Source organism: Protobothrops mucrosquamatus, unplaced genomic scaffold, assembly GCF_001527695.2.
Source record: "Protobothrops mucrosquamatus isolate PMUCROS unplaced genomic scaffold, P.Mucros_1.0 scaffold5098, whole genome shotgun sequence".
In the NCBI taxonomy this organism is placed as follows: Eukaryota; Metazoa; Chordata; class Lepidosauria; order Squamata; family Viperidae; genus Protobothrops; species Protobothrops mucrosquamatus.
In genome coordinates, this window is record NW_015390973.1 from 48,615 (window position 1) to 68,001 (window position 19,387).

The 19,387-nt window shown below is 49.9% G+C and overlaps 1 protein-coding gene across 1 annotated transcript in view; it reads right to left on the reverse strand.

Annotated features, from left to right (window-relative positions):
- Window positions 1-16,042, reverse strand: part of GDPD1 (glycerophosphodiester phosphodiesterase domain containing 1) — a gene marked incomplete at its 5' end in the record, with an annotated part of 16,918 nt that extends 876 nt beyond the window's left edge. The window contains 7 exons of the mRNA XM_015828918.1: window positions 623-674; window positions 8,860-8,919; window positions 9,597-9,730; window positions 11,253-11,342; window positions 12,242-12,360; window positions 14,681-14,726; window positions 15,907-16,042. Of these exons, the coding sequence (XP_015684404.1) occupies window positions 623-674; window positions 8,860-8,919; window positions 9,597-9,730; window positions 11,253-11,342; window positions 12,242-12,360; window positions 14,681-14,726; window positions 15,907-16,042 (637 nt within the window). The remainder of the gene's footprint in view (window positions 1-622; window positions 675-8,859; window positions 8,920-9,596; window positions 9,731-11,252; window positions 11,343-12,241; window positions 12,361-14,680; window positions 14,727-15,906) is intronic.
- Window positions 16,043-19,387: the final 3,345 nt, after the last annotated feature.

A 19,387-nucleotide genomic window follows, 5' to 3' on the forward strand; every position in this document is an offset into this window, starting at 1 on the left:
GGGAGGGGAGGGGAGGAGAGGAGGAGGGAGGGGAGGAGAGGAGAGAAGATGGGAAGGGAGGAGAGGAGAGGAGAGAAGAGAAAAAGAAGAGAAGATGGGAGGGAAGGAGAGGAGAGAAGAGAAACTGATGGAAACTATTCAAGGAGAGAAGCAACCTAGAACTTCCTAACTGTGAGAGCAATTAATCAGTGGAACAACTTGCCTCTAGAACAGGGGTCCCCAACCCTGGTACCGGGCTGCGGCATGCCAGCAACTGGTCCGCACAAACAAGCGGAGCCCCATTTGCAGAATGCAGGCAGCACACAAAACCACACACTCTGCGGGTCCGTGGAAAAACCTCTCTCCACTTGGCAACTGGAATGCATTTAGTACAGCTGCAGCACCTGAGGCCATGTGATCGCCATGATTCGCCTGACAACTTTAGAGATTTGCTTAACAATCACGGCAAAAAAAGGCCATCAAAGTGGCCGCGACACCCTTCACAACCGCACAACAGCTTAGTGATAGAAATTCCGGTCCCAGTTTTGGTTGTTAAGTCGAGGACTTGCCCCTCAAGCTTTTGAGATATGGACAAATATTTTGTAAAAAAAAACAAAAAAAACCCCCCACAAAAATACTATACCTGAATTCCCCGAGCAGTGAGGTGGTCAAATAAGGATTTCCTCATTAACAATCTGCAAACATGGCAAAGGGAACATTGTCATTCCATGTTCAACGTCCAACTGTCCTTTCCCTCCAAAATAGAGACCGATAAAAAAACCCTGCAAGCCTACTTTTTCCTCAAAATAGCACTTTTTTCCTCAAAATAGCACTTTAATAGCTTATAAAAGTTAACACAATGCATTTGGGCCACTCCACGGGTGGGGATCGAAAAAAGTCAAGATGGCGGCTGTGAGCAAGGCCCGGCTCCATTTTGCTGGCCGCAGAACTGCAGCAGCCATCTTGGTTTTTTGACACCCCCCCCCCCACATACAGAGATGCTTCTACCTGTTGAAATAACTGTCGTCAGCAGCACAGTGGACACAGATTAACGCAAGATGATGAAGAACAGACTTTTTTAAAAAATGGAAGATGAATTTTATTGAGTCAGACGTTACGAGGTTTTCAGGCAGAGAAAGTCTTGTCCATCCATCAGTTGTTAACAGACCTTGAAGAAACTCGGTTTCCCTTGGCCTATCTTTCGTCATAAACGTGTGTTGGGAGCGGGAACAGAGTCTCTGGGCATGTCACAAGTTGAGCTAACCCCTGACATGACTGCAGCGAAGACTGAAGTGCAACAGCTTCCAAACATGGGCAGTTTGGAAACGTGGGCAGTTTAGAGCCAGTTTGGTCTAGTGCAGGGGTAGGCCATCTTGGCTCTTTTATGACTCGTGGACTTCAACTCCCAGAATTCCTGAGCCAACCATGCTGAGGAAAAATGGAGAGGTTTCCATGCTGAGCCGTGCTGGCTCAGGAATTCTGGGAGTTGAAGTCCACGAGTCATAAAAGAGCCAAGGTTGCCTACCCCTGGTCTAGTGGCTAAGGCACCAGGCTAGAAAGCAGGAGACAGTGAGTTCTAGTCACACCCTAGCATGAAAACTGACTGGATTACTTTGGGCCCATCACCAGGAGATTGTGAGTTCTAGTCACACCATAGAATGAAAGCTGGCTGAGTGACTTTGGGCCAATCACCAAGAGATTGTGAGTTCTAGTCACACCATAGCAGGAAAGCTGGCTGGGTGACTTTGGGCCCATCACCAGGAGGTTGTGAGTTCTAGTCACACCATAGCATGAAAACTGACTGGATTACTTTGGGCCCATCACCAGGAGATTGTGAGTTCTAGTCACACCATAGCAGGAAAGCTGGCTGGGTGACCTTGGGCCAATCACCAGGAGATTGTGAGATCTAGTCACACCTTAGGCATGAATGCCGACTGGATGACTTTGGGCCAATCGCTAGGAGACAGTGAGTTCTAGTCCTGCCTTAGGCATGAAAGCCAGCTGGGGAACTTTGGGCCAGTCTCTCTCTCTCTCAGCCCACCCCACCCCACACGGTTGTTATTGTGGAGAAAATAGGGTAGTATAAAAGTCTGTTGGACCCTGAGGTCTTTGCAGAAATAATGAGGGCAGGATACAACTAAATAAAAAAAAAAATACAGGCAGGCAGACAGAAGGGGCGTTGTCTTACCTGAACGCCTTTTCTCAGCACGGAGATGGAGGATCCACAGAATGGGTTGAGACTGTATTCCTGCCCAATCAGATCAAGTCAGCCAAAGTTGTCACGCCCCGTCCTGGTTTCCAGATCCCAGTCTTGACGCGAGCGTAACCATTGACTGACCAAGAACGTGCTGGCTCACAAACTAAATATCCTAGTTACTAGGACCCCCCAGAAATTGAGGGAGGGATGTGGATCCTCCATCTCCGTGCTGAGAAAAGGCGTTCAGGTAAGACAACGCCCCTTCTCCAGCACTGGAGATGGAGGATCCACCGAATGGGACCTACCAAAGCTTATAGTCCCTGAGGGTGGGAAATAGACCTTTCGGGAGTGACACTTTGGTGTACCACTTGTTGGAGAACCCTCCTGCCGAAGGAGGCTTCTGCTGAGGCAAATTTATCAATTTTGTAGTGACGAATGAATTGAGATGGTGAGGACCAAGTGGCCGCTCTGCAGACGTCTTCGATGGACGCTTGAGTGGCCCAGGCCGCAGTTGTAGACGCACTCCGTGTGGAGTGGGCTGTCACTCGTTGTGGAACCGGCAATGACTCTGCTTGATAAGCTCCAGTGATGCAAGCCCTAATCCACCTGCCGATCGTGGAAGAGGAGACCTTCCGACCCCTGGAGGAAGGGTGAAAGGACACAAACAGGGCCTCTGACTTACGGAAATCCGCTGTCCGTGAAATATAGTAACGGAGTGCCCTGTGGAGATCTAAGCAATGCCATTGCCGTTCCTGGGTACATGAAGGGTTAGGACAGAAGTCCGGGAGGATAATCTCCTGGGTCCTATGAAAAAGCTAGTTCACCTTCGGAACGAAGGTGGGATCAAGTCGGAGTACCACCCTGTCTGAATGGAATATGCAAAGGTCCTTGCGGACCGATAGAGCAGCCAGCTCGGAGATTCGTCGAGCTGATGTAATGGCCACCAAGAAAGCCACTTTGTGGGACAAGTGGCACAGGTTGCATGACGCCAAGGGCTCGAAAGGTGGCTTCATCAGGGCCCGAAGTACACGAGGCAGTTCCCAGGAAGGGTACCTATGCACTGTAGGTGGTCGGGATTTGGCTGCTCCTTTAAGGAAAGAGCGAACCAGCGGGTGGTGTCCTAAGGAACCTACGGATTCACAAGTGAGGACGGTAGAAAGAGCCGCTACTTGTCTGCGTAAGGTGTTAGGGGCCAGGCCCCTCTCCAGACCGTCCAACAAAAATTCCAGAATATGGGGAATAGTGAGTTGTGAGAGTGATAAGTGACGCCTGGAAAGCCAAGTACAAAAGTTTTTCCACGTGGCCTCATAAATGCGGTTCGTGGAAGGGCAACGGGAAGCCTGGATTACCTCAATTACCTTCACTGAACAAGACTGTTGTGACAAGTAAGAGCGCTCAAGTGCCAAACGGCTAACTGTAGCCATTGGGGATCCGGATGGGTGATCAACCCCTGGCTGAGCGATACCCTGTCCGGGGGAATTCGCCATGGTTCTGAGATGGAGAGGCTCATCAGGTCGGCGAACCAGGGCCTCCTTGGCCAATAAGGGGCTACCAACAGAATCTCCGCTTCCTCCCGGAGCAGTTTGCGTACCACCGCCGGGAGGAGAGGGAAAGGGGGGAATGCATAAAGCAGACCCCGGGGCCAAGCATTGCGGAGCGCATCCGTCTGTTCCGCACCGTGAGACGGGAATCGGGAGAAGAACCGTGGTAGTTGGGCATTGGCCGGGGACGCAAACAGGTCCACCAGCGGCAGGCCGAAGCGGTGACACGCCTCCTTGAAGACCCTCGGGTGGAGCTTCCACTCTGAGTGGTCTACTGTCGTCCTGCTCAACATGTCGGCCTGAGTATTGTCCTTCCCCGAGATGTGATCGGCTTTGATGGAAGCCAGATTGTGTTCCGCCCAGGTTCCCAGTAACATTGACTCATTGAGAAGAGATCGGGAACGAGTACCCCCCTGCCTGTTCACATGGGCTTTGGCCGTCACGTTGTCCGTGAGGACCAGCACGTGACGGTGTCGCACCAGGTCGCGGAAATGTCGTAGGGCTAGGTGTATAGCCCGAAGCTCCAGCCAATTTATATCGTGTCGAAGGTCCGAGTGGGACCAACGACCTTGTGTCCAATTTGATTGTAGGTGTGCACCCCAGCCAAACTGGCTGGCATCGGTTGTGAGTAGTGTCCGATCCGGTTCCTTGAACCGCGACCCTTTGAGCACGGCGGGGGACAGCCACCATGAGAAAGACCTCAGGACCTGATGTGTGAGCTTCACCCTCTGGTGAGAGGCGCTGAGGTTCTGCCTCTGAAAGGGAAGCAGAAACCACTGCAGTTCCCTGGAGTGAAGTCTGGACCATGGGACAATTGTGATCGTTGAGATCATTTGACCTAGTAGTTTTGATAAGCTGAGGACGGACGCTGTCCTTCCCCTGCGAATCTGGAGGATGGACTTTTTCAAATTGTCCCTGCGCTCCTGAGACAAATACACCCGACACTCCTTCGTGTCTATAATGGCCCCTAAATGCAGTAGTCTTGTAGTGGGGACCAAGTGGCTCTTGGGGAAGTTTACCGAGAACCCATGGTCCTGGAGCAGCTTTACCACCAGTTTGAGATCTGTCCCGGCGGCGTGGATGGAAGACGATTGGATCAGGATGTCGTCCAGATAACACTGGACCCTGACAGGTACCATCCTTAAGTGAGCTGCTAGGACCGCCAGGATCTTGGTAAACACCCTGGGAGCTGATGAAAGACCGAAGGGAAGGGCCTTGTATTGATAATGACGGCCCTTGTATACGAACCATAGGAAACTCCGGTGGGCGAGAGAGATGGGGACATGGAGGTATGCTTCCGTGAGGTCGATAGACGTCAGGAAGTCCCCCTTCCTTACGCTCCCTAAGATGGATCTGAGCGTCTGCATCTTGAATTTGCGATATACAAGATGATAATTTAAGGCCTTTAGGTCCAAAATGGCCCTCCATCCCCCTGACGCCTTTGGTACGACAAAGAGTATGGAGTAAAATCCCCGACCTATCTGGTCCTCCGGAACGGTTTCTATGGCTCGTATGTCCAGCAGATGCTGGATGGCTTCGCCCATCAGAGCCCTCTTGGCCTGATTTCGAGGGTATGGGCAAGAAATGAATCTGGTCGGTGGGACGGAGTTGAACTCCAGGTAAAGGCCTGAATTTATGGTTTTTAGGACCCATGCGTCCGTGGTGGTAGCCTCCCATTGGTGGGCGAACAGGGACAGTCTGCCCCCTATGGGAGGGACCGTCAGGGAGTCACCTGGAGCGACGGAAAGGCCGGCCGCTCCCTCGAAAGGGCCGCTTACCCTGAAACTGCTGCCTGGGTTTGGTTGCCTGTCGGTCATACTGCTTGTCCTGTCTGTCCTGTCTGGCCGGAAAGGGGCGGAAAGGTTGTGAGTAATTATACCTGTTCCCGGCCCGAAAGGATTGTCGACGGGAAAAATAATTTTGACGCTTCTCTGGTTTCTTGAGAATATGGCTAAGGACCTTACGCTTATCCTTATTCTCGGTGAGGTAGGGATTCAAAGCCTCGCCAAACAGTTTGCCTCCTTGGTATGGAGCCGCCGCCAGACGCCACTTAGACTTGGCATCCGCGTGCCAATGTTTGAGCCAAAGCATGCGGCGTCCCGAAATGTTGGATGCCATGGCCTTGGAGGCAAACTTGGAGGCTTGGAGAGTTGCATCTGATGCATATTCCAGGGCCGCCACCATCTTACTAAGTTCCTGTTGTGACTGAATGTCGTCTTCCGGGGTACGGGCTTGGAGCTGTTTAAGCCAACGGTGGGCAGCTCTGTTGAAAAAGGATGCCGAAGTGGCCGCTCTAATTGCCCAACCAGTCGCCTGGTGAGTCTTACGAAAGGCTAACTCACACGGTCATCCGCCTTGAGAGCATCAGAAACATCTCCCGCTATAGCGGTAGGGGAAACTAAGGGTCCAAAAGGTTCGTCCACAGCAGGCACCTCTAGGGCCTCCTCCAAGTCTTTGGCCACGTTGTAAAGTTTTTTGTCCGTGGCACTTGGGAGAGGAAGGGAAGCCGGAGATGCCCATTGTTTTTTGACAGCGGTCAAAAACATGGGGGGACAAGGAATCCGGTGTTGAGTTGTCACTGGCTCAGTAAAGTTAGGATCGAATTCTGAGTCAGGGGAAACCGTGACAGTTGACAAGGAGGACTCAGCTCCGGGTTGTGCTGTGGATGAGGCCTTGCGGAGTAAGGTCACAAAGGAGGAAGGGTTAAACATACCACTGAATGAAGGGGCCTGAGTAGAGGATTCCTCCTCTTCAGACATAGGGAACTCCTGCTCATTGTCTTGGGCCTGAAGAGACAACCCCTCAGAATATGAGGATCCAGAAGGGGAGGAGGGTGCATACTGAGTCTCAGGTTCTTGATCAATCATGGACAGATGATCACTACTTATCGGTCTAGGAGGCACGGCCCTTGCTTCAAGTGCTCGGTCAACCGCCTGCGCAATTAATAGGGCCAATCGCTCCTCTGAAGGGAAGGAAGGAGACTCAACTGGACGAAGCCCAGCTGCTGTGGGGGTGAAAGTAGCCTCCGGAGTTCCATGCTGTGTACGTGCAACTGATGTCAGGGGCATGTGGGCATAGGCCAGATCCTCAGTTTGGGGATTATCCATTCTAGCAATTTTTTGCGCCCTAGAGAATTCTTTTTCCAAGGCTTGGTGTCTCCTGTTAGCCTGTTTCTCTGCCCTCTTGGAGGTTTTGTTAGTAGATCTGACCTTATTTTTGGATGAGGTCTTATTAGATTCCTCCATAGGAGGTTGGGCAGAAGTTGAGGGGACCGCTGAAGCGGGGACAATACCCCTAGATGGAGGGTCAGTAGCCTCCATTCTCTGATAACACAGGGACTCGTGGGGACCCCCCGGTATCAAGAGAAATTCAGTCAACGGGAAGGACAGGCGCACTATCTGGTACGTCTGGAAACCCGGACACTGTAAGAGCAGCTGACTCCTTATGCGGACAGAACAGACACACAGCGGGTATACCTGGAATCCGCTCTGCTCAAAGAGGATAATAAAGGTGCTCTGTGGGACCACCTAATATCCTGAGGCCTAAAGGCAGGAGCACAGGAAGGTACTCCTCCGAGCCCAAACGATAATGAGGCCTAGATTGCCGCAGGAGACACCAAGACTGAGAAGGAGAAAACCCAAATAGTAGTTATAAGCCCAAACGCTGGTATTGTGAATGTAATTTAGGGATTTAGTACTGTTGAGGCCAGATCTGGACTCCCAGGCCTATGTGAGGGTATTTTTTTACTTGACCCTAAAATGGCAGCCAGAGCCCAAAATGGCGGCCTGACTGAGAAAGGGAGGCCCCCAAAATGTTGCTGGACTCGTTCCCCTGGGGATTGCAAGGCTCCACCGAGGAGAGTCCTCCTACGCGAAGTTGGCAAATTCAGCAACAAGCTGCTTGTGCAGCGTGGTCAGATGGCGGCTGCACGCGATAGCTGTCGAATTTACCAAGCTCCGAGGAGGCCCAGTTTCGCGGCCGCGCGTTCAAAATGGCGGCCGCGCCCGAATATCGGACACCGGCTCGCCGCGAAGCTCAAACGCGGGCGTAAACGGATATTAGTTGGGGCTAGGAGCCCACCAAAAGGGAGAAATGCCTCCAAAACTGCCCCCTTGAACCGAAAGGGTCCTAATTGCTCCGCGATCGCGCCGTTTTAAAAATGGCGGCCGCGCGCGCAAACAACAGTTGATGAAGCTGAGGGGAAGGCAGGTCCCCTACAGAACAGCACGCTGCCCGCCTCTTACGGGGCCTGCAACGCGGTTCCAAATCTCCGATCAGCGATGAATTTCTGATCGGGAGCCCGTTTGAACCGCGCGCGTGCTTGGAAGGAGTCTTTCGGTTATTAGGAAGCCGAGAGCTGCCGAATTCGGCGGGGCTTGTCCTGCTACCGAATAGATGTTTCTCGGAGCAGTTGTCTTTTAGGCCCTACCGGCGCCGGAGCCGCAGCCGCGAGCTCCGGAGTGTTCCCTGGGGTCTAACGGCCGTCAGACTACGGGAATTCAGCCACCTTGTCCTAAATTATTAAAGCTCCTGGGGGGAGGGAAGAGAGAAGGGGCCCCCTTCTAACTTCCTATGATCTTTTATTCTCCCCCCACTACAGAGCTAGGCAAAGGGTGGCTGAAAATAAGACAAATTTGGAAGAAATCCGAATTAATAGTCAAATGGAATAATAAAGTTTAGATGGAAGATCCACAAAATAGACTAGACTATACCTAAGAGCCAGAGTTGTACGTTCTGTCCTGGGCAAGATCAAGTCAAGACTGGGATCTGGAAACCAGGACGGGGCGTGACAACTTTGGCTGACTTGATCTGATTGGGCAGGAATACAGTCTCAACCCATTCTGTGGATCCTCCATCTCCAGTGCTGGAGAAGGATTTATTCTCTGCTCAGAGCAGGCTAACTTAGAAGGAGTCCTGGAATCCTGCAGAGATGCAACAGGCAGCCTCGTTGAGAGATCGGCCAACCCGCAAAAAGTAACCAATGAATCCGGGAAGCGGAGTGGATGCCTCTAGCACAGGGCCCGTGGCTTAGAAAAGAGACAATGATTACCCAGAAAGACAATGGGATGGGAGGAAATGATGGAGAAGGGAGAGAAGAAAGACAGAATGAAACCGAGAGCTCAAGAAAGAAGGGAACCTTACACGTCAATAAGCCATATGGTGAATCGCTGGCTCCTTGAAATCTTCTCTGAGTCTTTCTGTCTGAAATTAAAATAACAGAAGTGGCGCTTACAGGCAAGTCCTTGACTTACAACCATTCATTTAGTGACCGCTCAAAGGTACAACGGCACTGGGGAAAAAAAGTGACTTCAGACCGACTTACGGCTATTGAAACATCCCCAGGGTCATCTGACCAACATCCTGGTGCTTGGCAAGCGGCACGTATTTACCCTGACTCTAGAAAGCTCTGGGGTGATTTTCGATCAATAAAATAATCAATACAGGTAGTCCTCGACTTACGACCACAATTGAGCCCCAAATTGATGTTGTTAAGTGAGACATTTGTGCGGTGAATTTTGCCCCATTTAAAGATCTTCTTGCCAGAATTGTTAAGGGAATCACTCCAGTTGTTAAATTAGGAACACGGTTGCTAAGTGAATCCGGCTTCCCCCATCGACTTTGCTTGTCAGAAGGTCGCAAGTGCGGATCACATGATCTGGGACATGATCATGGACATGAATCCACTGCCAAGTGTCTGAATTTTGATCACGCGACCGTGGGGGGATGCCGTCGTAAGTGCGAAAAACGGTCGTAAAGTCGCTCATTTTCAGTGCCGCGGAAACTCTGAATGGTCACCAAGTGAACCGTCGTAAGTCGAGGACTGCCTGTACATCCATGATACAAGACTCGCTCGTTGCCGAAGCCGAACAGCCACTTACTTGAGGAAGATGGACGGCATGGGGATCTCCAAAAAGTCCTCCGTGATGGGAAAGAAAGGAAGAAGGCCAGTGTAGAAGAGACCGAGGAGAAGAAGGACACGGCGCAAGCAGAACAGGATGGGGATGTGGCTGTTCTGAAGGCAGAGAAACCCAGGGACATGGAGGGAAGGTTAATTAAATGACAGGCTTCCATTTTAGGGAATGTCGCTCAAAAATTCATCTGAGAATAACAGTGTAACAGAGTTGGAAGGGACCTTGGAGGTCTTCTAGTCCAGCCCCCCTGCTCAGGCAGGAAACCCTATACCAGGGGTCTTCAAACTTGGCCCTTTTATGACTTGTGGACTTCGACTCCCAGAATTCCTCAGCCAGGCACGCGATTCTGGGAGTTGAAGTCCACAAGTCATAAAAGGGCCAGGTTTGAAGACCCCTGCCCTACACCATTTCAAATAAATGGTTGTCCAATCTCTTCCTATGGAGCACCCACAACTTCCAGAGGCAGGTTGTTCCACTGATTAATCGTTCTAAATGTCAGGAAATTTCTCCTTAGTTCCAAGGTTGCTTCTCTCTTTGGTTAGTTTCCATCCGTTGCTTCTTAAACCCACCAGTTCTGATTCTCTCCCTCTGTTTGCTTGACGTCAGAGGCCATTTTGTTCTTTTTCTTTAAACAACCAAGGCCGAGTTGTTTGTGAGGTTTGTTCTATTTTGTTTACTCCGCTGAAGCCACAGTAAACGGAAACATGCTCTCGTCCCTGAACCTAATCCACTCACTGAATTAGGAAATTTCTCCTTAGTTCCAGGTTACTTCTCTCCTTGAGGCGTTTCCATCCGTTGCTTCTTGTGCTGCCCCTCAGGTGCTTTGGAGAACGGCATTTCATGTGGCGGGCTGTTCCGCTGGCTAACGCCTTGAACATTCGGGATGCTCTTCTTGTTGCCCAGCCTAAAACGCCTTCCTTTCTGCTTAAACCCACCGGTTCTGATTCTCTCCCTCTGTTTGCTTGACATCAGAGGCCATTTTGTTCTTTCTCTTCAAACAACCCAGGCCGAGTTGTTTCTGAGGTTTGTTCTATTTTGTTTACTCCGCTGAAGCCATAGTAAACGGAAACATGCTCTCGTCCCTGAACCTAATCCACCCACTGAATTAGGAAATTTCTCCTCAGTTCTAGGTTGCTTCTCTCTTTGAGGAGTTTCCATCCGTTGCTTCTTGTCCTGCCTTCAGGCGCTTTGGAGAATAGCTTGACTCCCTCTTCTCTGGGGCAGCCCCTGAGATACTGGAAGACTGCTATCATGTCACCCCCTAGTCCTGGCGTAGGCAACCTTGGCTCTTTTATGACTCGTGGACTTCAACTCCCAGAATTCCTGAGCCAGCATGGCTCAGCTTGGAAACCTCTCCCTTTTCCCTCAGCGTGGCTGGCTCAGGAATTCTGGGAGTTGAAGTCCACGAGTCATAAAAGAGCCAAGGTTGCCTACCCCTGCCGTAGTCCTTCCTTTCATTAAACTAATGAAGATACAAACCACCCACACAAACGTGTCATACATGGACATGGAAATTTAATCTGAGGCCTCCACAGGAACCCTCCATAAAAATGTACAGAAATTTTGGGCCCTACGTTAAAAAAAAAGGGAGGGTAAAACCAACAGGGCTATAATTGTATTTACCTCTTTGTGACACTTTTCCACAACCTCGTGGCTGACGCTGCCCCAAACCGTCAAATGTTCTCGTTTATACGAGCGAACCAATTCGGAAACCTAAGAACAATAGAATTTTTTTTAAAAAAACAACAATCTGATCTATCAGTTTGAGTGGGGTCCTACATTACTTGCTGAATTATCAATCTAGAGGTCTATGGAAATTCTTAAGTCATCCAGGTCATGGACTTTCTTGTATTCCCAACTTTTAGCCCACCTCTTTCTAGTAAGGATGCCTTAGACCAATACGTTTCTCAAGCATGACAACTTTAAGATGTGTGGACCTTGAACATCCAGCTTGGCTGGCTGGGGAATTCTGGGAGTTGAAGTCCACCCCCCCCCAAAACCTGCTGCCTGGGGAATTCTGGGAGTTGAAGTCCACCCATATTAAAGCATGCTGCCTGGGGAATTCTGGGAGTTGAAGTTCACTCATCTTAAAGCATGCTGTCTGCGGAATTCTGGGTATTGAAGTCCACCCATCTTAAAACCTGCTGGCTGGGGAATTCTGGGAGTTGAAGTCCACTCATCTTAAAGCATGCTGTCTGGGGAATTCTGGGAGTTGAAGTCCACTCATCTTAGAATAGAGCTGGAAGGGACCTTGGAGGTCTTCTAGTCCAGGCCCCCCCGCTCAAGCAGGAGGACCCATCTCAGACAAGTGACTGTCCAGTCTCTTCTTAAAAATCTCCAGTGATAGAGCACCCACAATTTCTGGAGGCAAGCTGTTCCACTGGTTAATTGTCCCTCAAGCATTCTGCCTGGGGAATTCTGGGAGTTGAAGTCCACTTATCGTAAGCTTGGGAAACACCAGTTTAGACTACAGCCATGAGGATAATGCGTTCCCCGCTTCTCCTGCCTGACCACCCTTGAGGAACCTGGCCACTGTTGCCCTCCCTTCAAAGCCATCATTGGCCCAGCGACAAGCGAGGAGAACCTAAAGGAGGAGGTGGAATGAGACTTACCTTCTTAATCAGCTGGTCATTGTTCACTTTGATGTCGATGTTGACTGGCGTGTGGGGAAAGGCCTCAAACACCTCTTGAAGGAGAGGGATGCGTTTGTCTTCACCTTCACACGGGCATTCTGAGGTACACAAGCAGAATTTGGTGGCTGCTGAGGATATGGGGAACTTATTGACAGATTGACAGTTCGCGTCTCACCGGCTCAAGGTTGACTCAGCCTTCCCGTCCTTCCAAGGTCGATAAAATGAGGACCCGGATTGTTGAGGGCAAGGGGCTGACTCTGTAAACCACTCATAGAAGGCTGTAAAATACCGTGAAGCGGTATATAAATCTAAGTACTATTGCTATTGCTTCCTTCCTTTCTCTCCCTCCCTTTTCCTTCCTTCCTTCCTTCCTTCCTTCCTTCCTTCCTTCCTTCCTTCCTTCCTTCTCCTTTCCTTGCTTCTCCTTCCTTGTTATGGTGGCACAGTGGTTAAAATGCAGTATTGCAGGCAAACTCTGCCCACCATCAGGAGTTTGATCCTGCCCGGCTCAAGGTCAACTCAGCCTTCCGTCCTTACGGGGTCGATAAAATGAGGACCTAGATTGTTGGGGGCCATACACTGATCCTGTAAATTGCTTAGAGAGGGCTGTAAAGCACTGTGAAATGGTATGTAAGTCTAAGTGCTATTGCTATTGCTTGCTTGCTTCCTTTCTTTCTCTCCCTCCTTTTTCTCCTTCCTTCCTTCCTTCCTTCCTTGTCATGGTGGTGCATGGTTAGAATGCAGTATTGCAGGCAAACTCTGCCCACCGTCAGGAGTTCGATCCTGCCCGACTCAAGTATTATAAGTCTAAGTGCTATTGCTATTGGCAGCTGCCCTGGGCCGGTGGGCACCCAGATCCCCCATAGAAATAACCCTGGATTTGTAACTCTCAAAAGACAGATGACGGTGCAAACCCTTCTCATTTGGGTCTGTCTCCAAGAGCTGGTCCCATCTCAATGTCTTCCAGGAGAAGGACCCTGGGACATTCTCACATCCAGAACATTCTCGCTGCATTGCTGGAGAGCTAAAACATCCATCCTGGCGGCTATTCAATGAATCTGCCACAGTTGGATTCACACAAGGCTGAGCTGACATGTAAACCCTATCAGTAAAAAAAGAGGAAAATGGAGGAATCCCAGCATACGAGTGATCCTGGATATTTTTTTTTTAGAGCAGGGGTTCTCAACGTTGGCAACTTTAAGATAGGTGGACTTCAAGTCCCAGAATTCCCCAGCCAAAAATGCTTTTAAGATTGATGGACCATTTGCATTTAAAAGACAAAGGCCGCTCTTTCGAAGACAGCAAAGTCCACATTTTGGACAGGGAGGACCAGTGGTTTGAAAAAGGGGTCAAAGAGGCCATCTGGGTCAAAATTGAGCAGCCCTCCCTCAACGGAGGGGGAGGGACACAACACCATCTATCTCCAGTCGACAACATGGTGCTTTCAGCAGTTCCAAGAAGGCTCCACACCCATTTGCACCACTCAGGTGACCCTGAGGACACAGACAAACCTCCAAGTGGCCTCAAGGATACTCTAAAACAGGGGCGTCAAACTCAATTTCATTGAGGGCCGCATCAGCATTGCGACTGCCCTCGGGGTGTGTGTGGCCAGGGTGGGTGCAGCCTACTGGGTGGGCGTGGATGGAGTGGCTGTGGCCTACTGGGCGGGCATGGCCAGCTCTACATCGTTCGCGTCAAGGGTGCCTGTGGGGGGCCTGGGCAGGAGTGGGACAGATCTGAGGGTCTCTGGCAGAAGGGGGTGGGACCGGGGCAAGCACCAAGGCATGGTCCATTTCTTCATTCCTCAGCATGCACCCAGCATGCACCCAGGGGGTGGGGGCGACACGGCAGGGGCTGGTTCCTTGCTGTTTCCAGACGGCCTTGTGGAGCTAAGACTGAATGCGTTTCAGCATAGACGGCCACCACAAAATTGTACATTGGCTCCCGGCCGGCCTAGGCCAGGGCCAAGGCAGCGGGGGCCATTCCCTCACTGTTTCCATGATGGCTTTGCGGGCCACATGAAACCATTTCACGGGCCGCATCCGGCCCCCGGGCCTTGTGTGTTTGACATGTCTGCTCTAAAAGAAGGCAAATGACCAGTGGTCTGCAAGGAATATAAATCCTTCCATTCCCCACCCTCCAGTCATAGCTGAAGAAGCTTCTGGGATGAGAAGTGAAGAAAGGAAAAAGAAAAACAAGAAAGTCCAGTTGCCTTGTGAAAAAGCACCTTTGGGACAACCATGACCTGGATGACTGAGGATCTTCATGGACTCTCAACTGCTTTGAAAGTATGATGTTAAAGAGAGCAACAGACACTCCAATTTCAAGTTAGGAATGCTGATAGACCAGGCTGCAATGTAGCAATAACCCCCCCCCCAAATGCATATTCTGCAAACATTCAGATCTTCAAATTATTACCTCTCTGGAAAGTGACATCCAACTTGTAGAGATACGGAGGGAGTTCCTTTGAAAAGAAGAAAATGTCAGCTTAAATACAGAGAGGTTCAGAGACGTAAAATCAGAATAAACTTTATCCAAGGTCACTTTGCTTTAATCCCTCAACGTTCACTAGAAATCGTTAGTGCTTATACAGGTAGTCCTTGATGTAGGATCCCAATTGGGATAAGAACTTCTGTTGCTAAATAATAATAATAATAATAATAATAATAATAATAATAATAATAATAACAACAACAACAACAACAACAACAACAACAATAATAATAAAGTTGGAAGGGACCTTGGAGGTTATCTAGTCCAACCCCCTGCTCAGGCAGGAAACCCTATACCATTTCTGACAAATGGCTGTCCAGTCTCTTCTTAAAAACTTCCAGTGTTGGAGCATTCACCGCTTCTGGAGGCAGGTTGTTCCACTGGTTAATTGTTCTAATTGTCAGGAAGTTTCTCCTTAGTTCCAGGTTGCTTCTCTCCTTGATTAGTTTCCATCCGTTGCTTCTTGTCCTGCCTTCAGGCACTTTGGAGAATAGCTTGACTGCCTCTTCTTTGGGGCAACCCCTGAGATATTGGAACACTGCTATCATGTCCCCCCTCGTCCTTCTCTTCATTAAACTAGACCAGTGGTGGCGAACCTATGGCACGGGTGCCAGAGGCGGCACTCAGAGCCCTCTCTGTGGGTACACGTGCCGTTACCCCAGCCTTGCCTCCCCCCGGGACCCCCTCACCAGCAGCCCTTCTGGAGAAGAGTCACCCCCAAGCGTGGCCCACGCGGAGCAGTGCAGCCGAGGACATGGCAGCCAGGCAGCGTAGACAAGACTCTGCCCTCACGCCCCATTGCGCACAGTTGATGCTGCGGGGCACAGGCAGAGGGCGTGGCTGCCTTGGCGCTGCTGGGCGATCTGCGGCAGGCCCTGGAGGCGATGAGTGGCCCTGCGGGCAGGCGGGGTGGGGGCGGGGCAGGGGGTGGAGGAGGGGCGGGGCCAGGTTTTGGGCACTCGGTCTCTAAAAGGTTCGCCATCACTGACCTATTCATTGTAAGCCTGAATCACTTGGGCATGCTTACCCTCTGACACTTAAAGGCAGGAGCTGAGGCCCTGGGAGTTTGGCAAGGCTGTGGGTACCGTCTCTCGACCGGCTGATGGCCTTTGGCAAACAAAAGGAAGAGAAGGGTGCTTACTTGAACTTACTGAGTATTTGAGGTCGGCTATATTGACGTCCACCCCGGTCGACCGCTTCAGATTCCTGTCGTGCAACACCACCACTTGTTCATCCTTGGTTAAATGGCAGTCAAGTTCCAGCATATCGGTGCCCATGTTGACTGCGCTGAAAACAGAGGACAACAGTTAAAGTTTTCCCTTTTCGGATTCAGACCGATCGTGCACACGTATAGAGAGGAGTTAAGAGAATAACAGAATTAACAGAGTTGGAAGGGACCTGGGAGGTCTTCTAGTCCACCCCCCTGCTCAGGCAGGAGACCCTATACCAGAGGTAGGCAATGTTGGCTCTTTTATGACTCGTGGACTTCAACTCCCAGAATTCCTGAGCCAGCCATGCTGAGGAGAAATGGAGAGGTTTCCATGCTGAGCCATGCCGGCTTAGGAATTCTGGGAGTTGAAGTCCACGAGTCATAAAAGAGCCAAGGTTGCCTACCCCTGCCCTAGACCATTTCAGACAAATGATTGTCCAATCTCTTAAAAACCTTCAGTGTTGGAGCACCCACAACTTCTGGAGTTAAGTTGCCACGGCCTAGCTTTGAGTGAAGGCCAGTGCAGGCCTGGAAGAGGATAACCATGTATTCAGGGGATGCGCCAAAGATCCAGGGATTGTGGGTAGGTGATCAGCTAGTTAGGGTTCAGAGCAATTGTAGAGAGTAAAAAGATTCCCTTAATAGAAATGTGTCAAGATGGATGGACTTCAAGTCCCAGAATTCCCCAGCCAGCATGCTTTAAGAGGGGTGGACTTCCACTCCCAGAATTCCCCAGCCAGCCTGCTTTAAGATGGTTGGACTTCAAGTCCCAGAATTCCCCAGCCAGCCTGCTTTAAGATGGTTGGACTTCAAGTCCCAGAATTCCCCAGCCAGACTGCTTTAAGAGGGGAGGACACACTCCCAGAATTCCCCAGCCAGACTGCTTTAAGATGGTTGGACTTCAAGTCCCAGAATTCCCCAGCCAGCTGAAGTCCACCCATCTTAAAAATTGCCAACACTGATAAACATTGTTTTTAAAAATAAACAGGTTCCATATGGGAAGTACAGGTGATCCTTGACTTATGACCAGTTATTTAGCTACCATTCATAGTTACAACAACCCCCAAAAAGGGACTTATAACCCAGATTCAAAGATCCAATGTAGTAATCTGATCAAACTTCACATGTAACAGCTGTTTGCAGCATCCCCCAGTCATGCAATCACATTTTATGACCGTTTTGCTGAAAACCTACACTTCTTGCTTCTGGCAAAACTGCACCTATAACAAACCACTGGTTAACCACCGTGATGTTTGCTTAATGACCGCTGCAGAAAACATCCCAAGATACGACTGTTAACGAGCAGGCTCCATTACGCTCGTATGTTGAGAATTATATGTAGTTCAGTTGCTGTAGTCCTTATAACCTTTATTTCTTCCAGTTCGATAAGTCCTTGGAAACAGGCTATTTTTGGTCTGGGCAATGCCCAAGGTGGTGATAACAGCCCCTTGAGTCATCAACATTTCCAGGTACGAGCTGAAGCTGCTGACGTTCAGCCCAAAGAGAACTGCTCTGTAAACAATGCTGCAGGCGGAGAGAATAACCCGAAGCCCAGCAAATCAAGAGAGGAAGAAAAGCTTGATCCAAGTTATCTGATAAAAGATTCAGCAGGTTATTACACACAAACCTGCCTGTCTGCCATTATAACAAAATAACAGAAAGAAGAGTTGGAAGGGACCTTGGAGGTCATCTAGTCCAACCCCCCACTCAGGCAGGAAACCCTAGACCAGGGGTAGGCAACCTTGGCTCTTTTATGACTCGTGGACTTCAACTCCCAGAATTCCTGAGCTAATCCTAACCCTACCCCTGCCCTAGACCATTTCAGACAAATGGCTGTCCAGTCTCTTTTTAAAAGAGGGGGGACATGATAGCAGTGTTCCAATATGTCAGGGGCTGCCCCAAAGAAGAGGGAGTCAAGCTATTTTCCAAGGCGCCTGAAGGCAGGACAAGAAGCAAAAGATGGAAACTAATCAAGGAGAGAAGCAGCCTGGAACTAAGGAGAAACTTCCTGGCAGTTAGAACAATTAACCAGTGGAACAACCTGCCTCCAGAAGCGGCGAATACTCCAACACTGGAAGTTTTTAAGAAGAGACTGGACAGCCATTTGTCCAAAATGGTATAGGGTTTCCTGCCTGAGCAGGAGGTTGGACTCGATGACCTCCAAGGTCCCTTCCAACTTTATTATTACTATTATTACTATTATTACTATTACTACTATTACTACTACTACTACTACTACTACTACTTCCAGTGTTGGAGCATTCACAACTTCTGGAGGCAGGTTGTTCCACTGGTTAATTGTTTTAACTGTCAGGAAGTTTCTCCTCAGTTCCAGGTTGCTTCTCTCCTTGATGAGTTTCCATCCGCTGCTTCTTCTCCTGCCTTCAGGCGCTTTGGAGAATAGCTTGACTCCCTCTTCTTTGGGGCAGCCCCTCAAATATTGGAGCACTGCTATCCTGTCACCCCTCATCCTTCTTTTCATTAAACTAGACATACCCAGTTCCAGCAATGAGAACGGCCTAGGTAGGAAAACATGTAGAAAAATCAGGATTCTTTTTTCATATACTGGTAGGGAGTTTATAAAACTGTTCAAAATGGACATCTGGGTGGTCCTTCAGTTACAACCATTCCTTTAGTGACCGTTCAAACTTACAACGGCACTGAAAAAAAGGGACTCATGACCATTGTTCATACTTAACAACTGTTGTAGCGTCCACATGGTCACGTGATCCAAATCCGGACACTGGGCAACTGGCTCATATTTACGACACGGTTGGAGGTGTCCCAAGCTCATGTGATCCCCTTTTGAGATCTTCTGATACGCCAGATTCCCTTAACAAGCTGTCTTCCTAACTCAGGGGTAGGCAACCTTGGCTCTTTTATGACTCGTGGACTTCAACTCCCAGAATTCCTGAGCCAGCATGAGGAAACTATGGCCTCTTCATGACTCGTGGACTTCAACTCCCAGAATTCCTGAGCCAGCATGAGGGAACTATGGCCTCTTCATGACTCGTGGACTTCAACTCCCAGAATTCCTGAGCCAGCATGAGGGAACTATGGCCTCTTCATGACTCGTGGACTTCAACTCCCAGAATTCCTGAGCCAGCATGAGGGAACTATGGCCTCTTCATGACTCGTGGACTTCAACTCCCAGAATTCCTGAACCAGCATGGGGGAACTATGGCCCCTTCATGACTCGTGGACTTCAACTCCCAGAATTCCTGAGCCAGCATGAGGGAAATATGGCCTCTTCATGACTCGTGGACCAACTCCCAGAATTCCTGAGCCAGCATGAGGGAACTATGGCCTCTTCATGACTCGTGGACTTCAACTCCCAGAATTCCTGAACCAGCATGGGGGAACTATGGCCCCTTCATGACTCGTGGACTTCAACTCCCAGAATTCCTGAACCAGCATGGGGG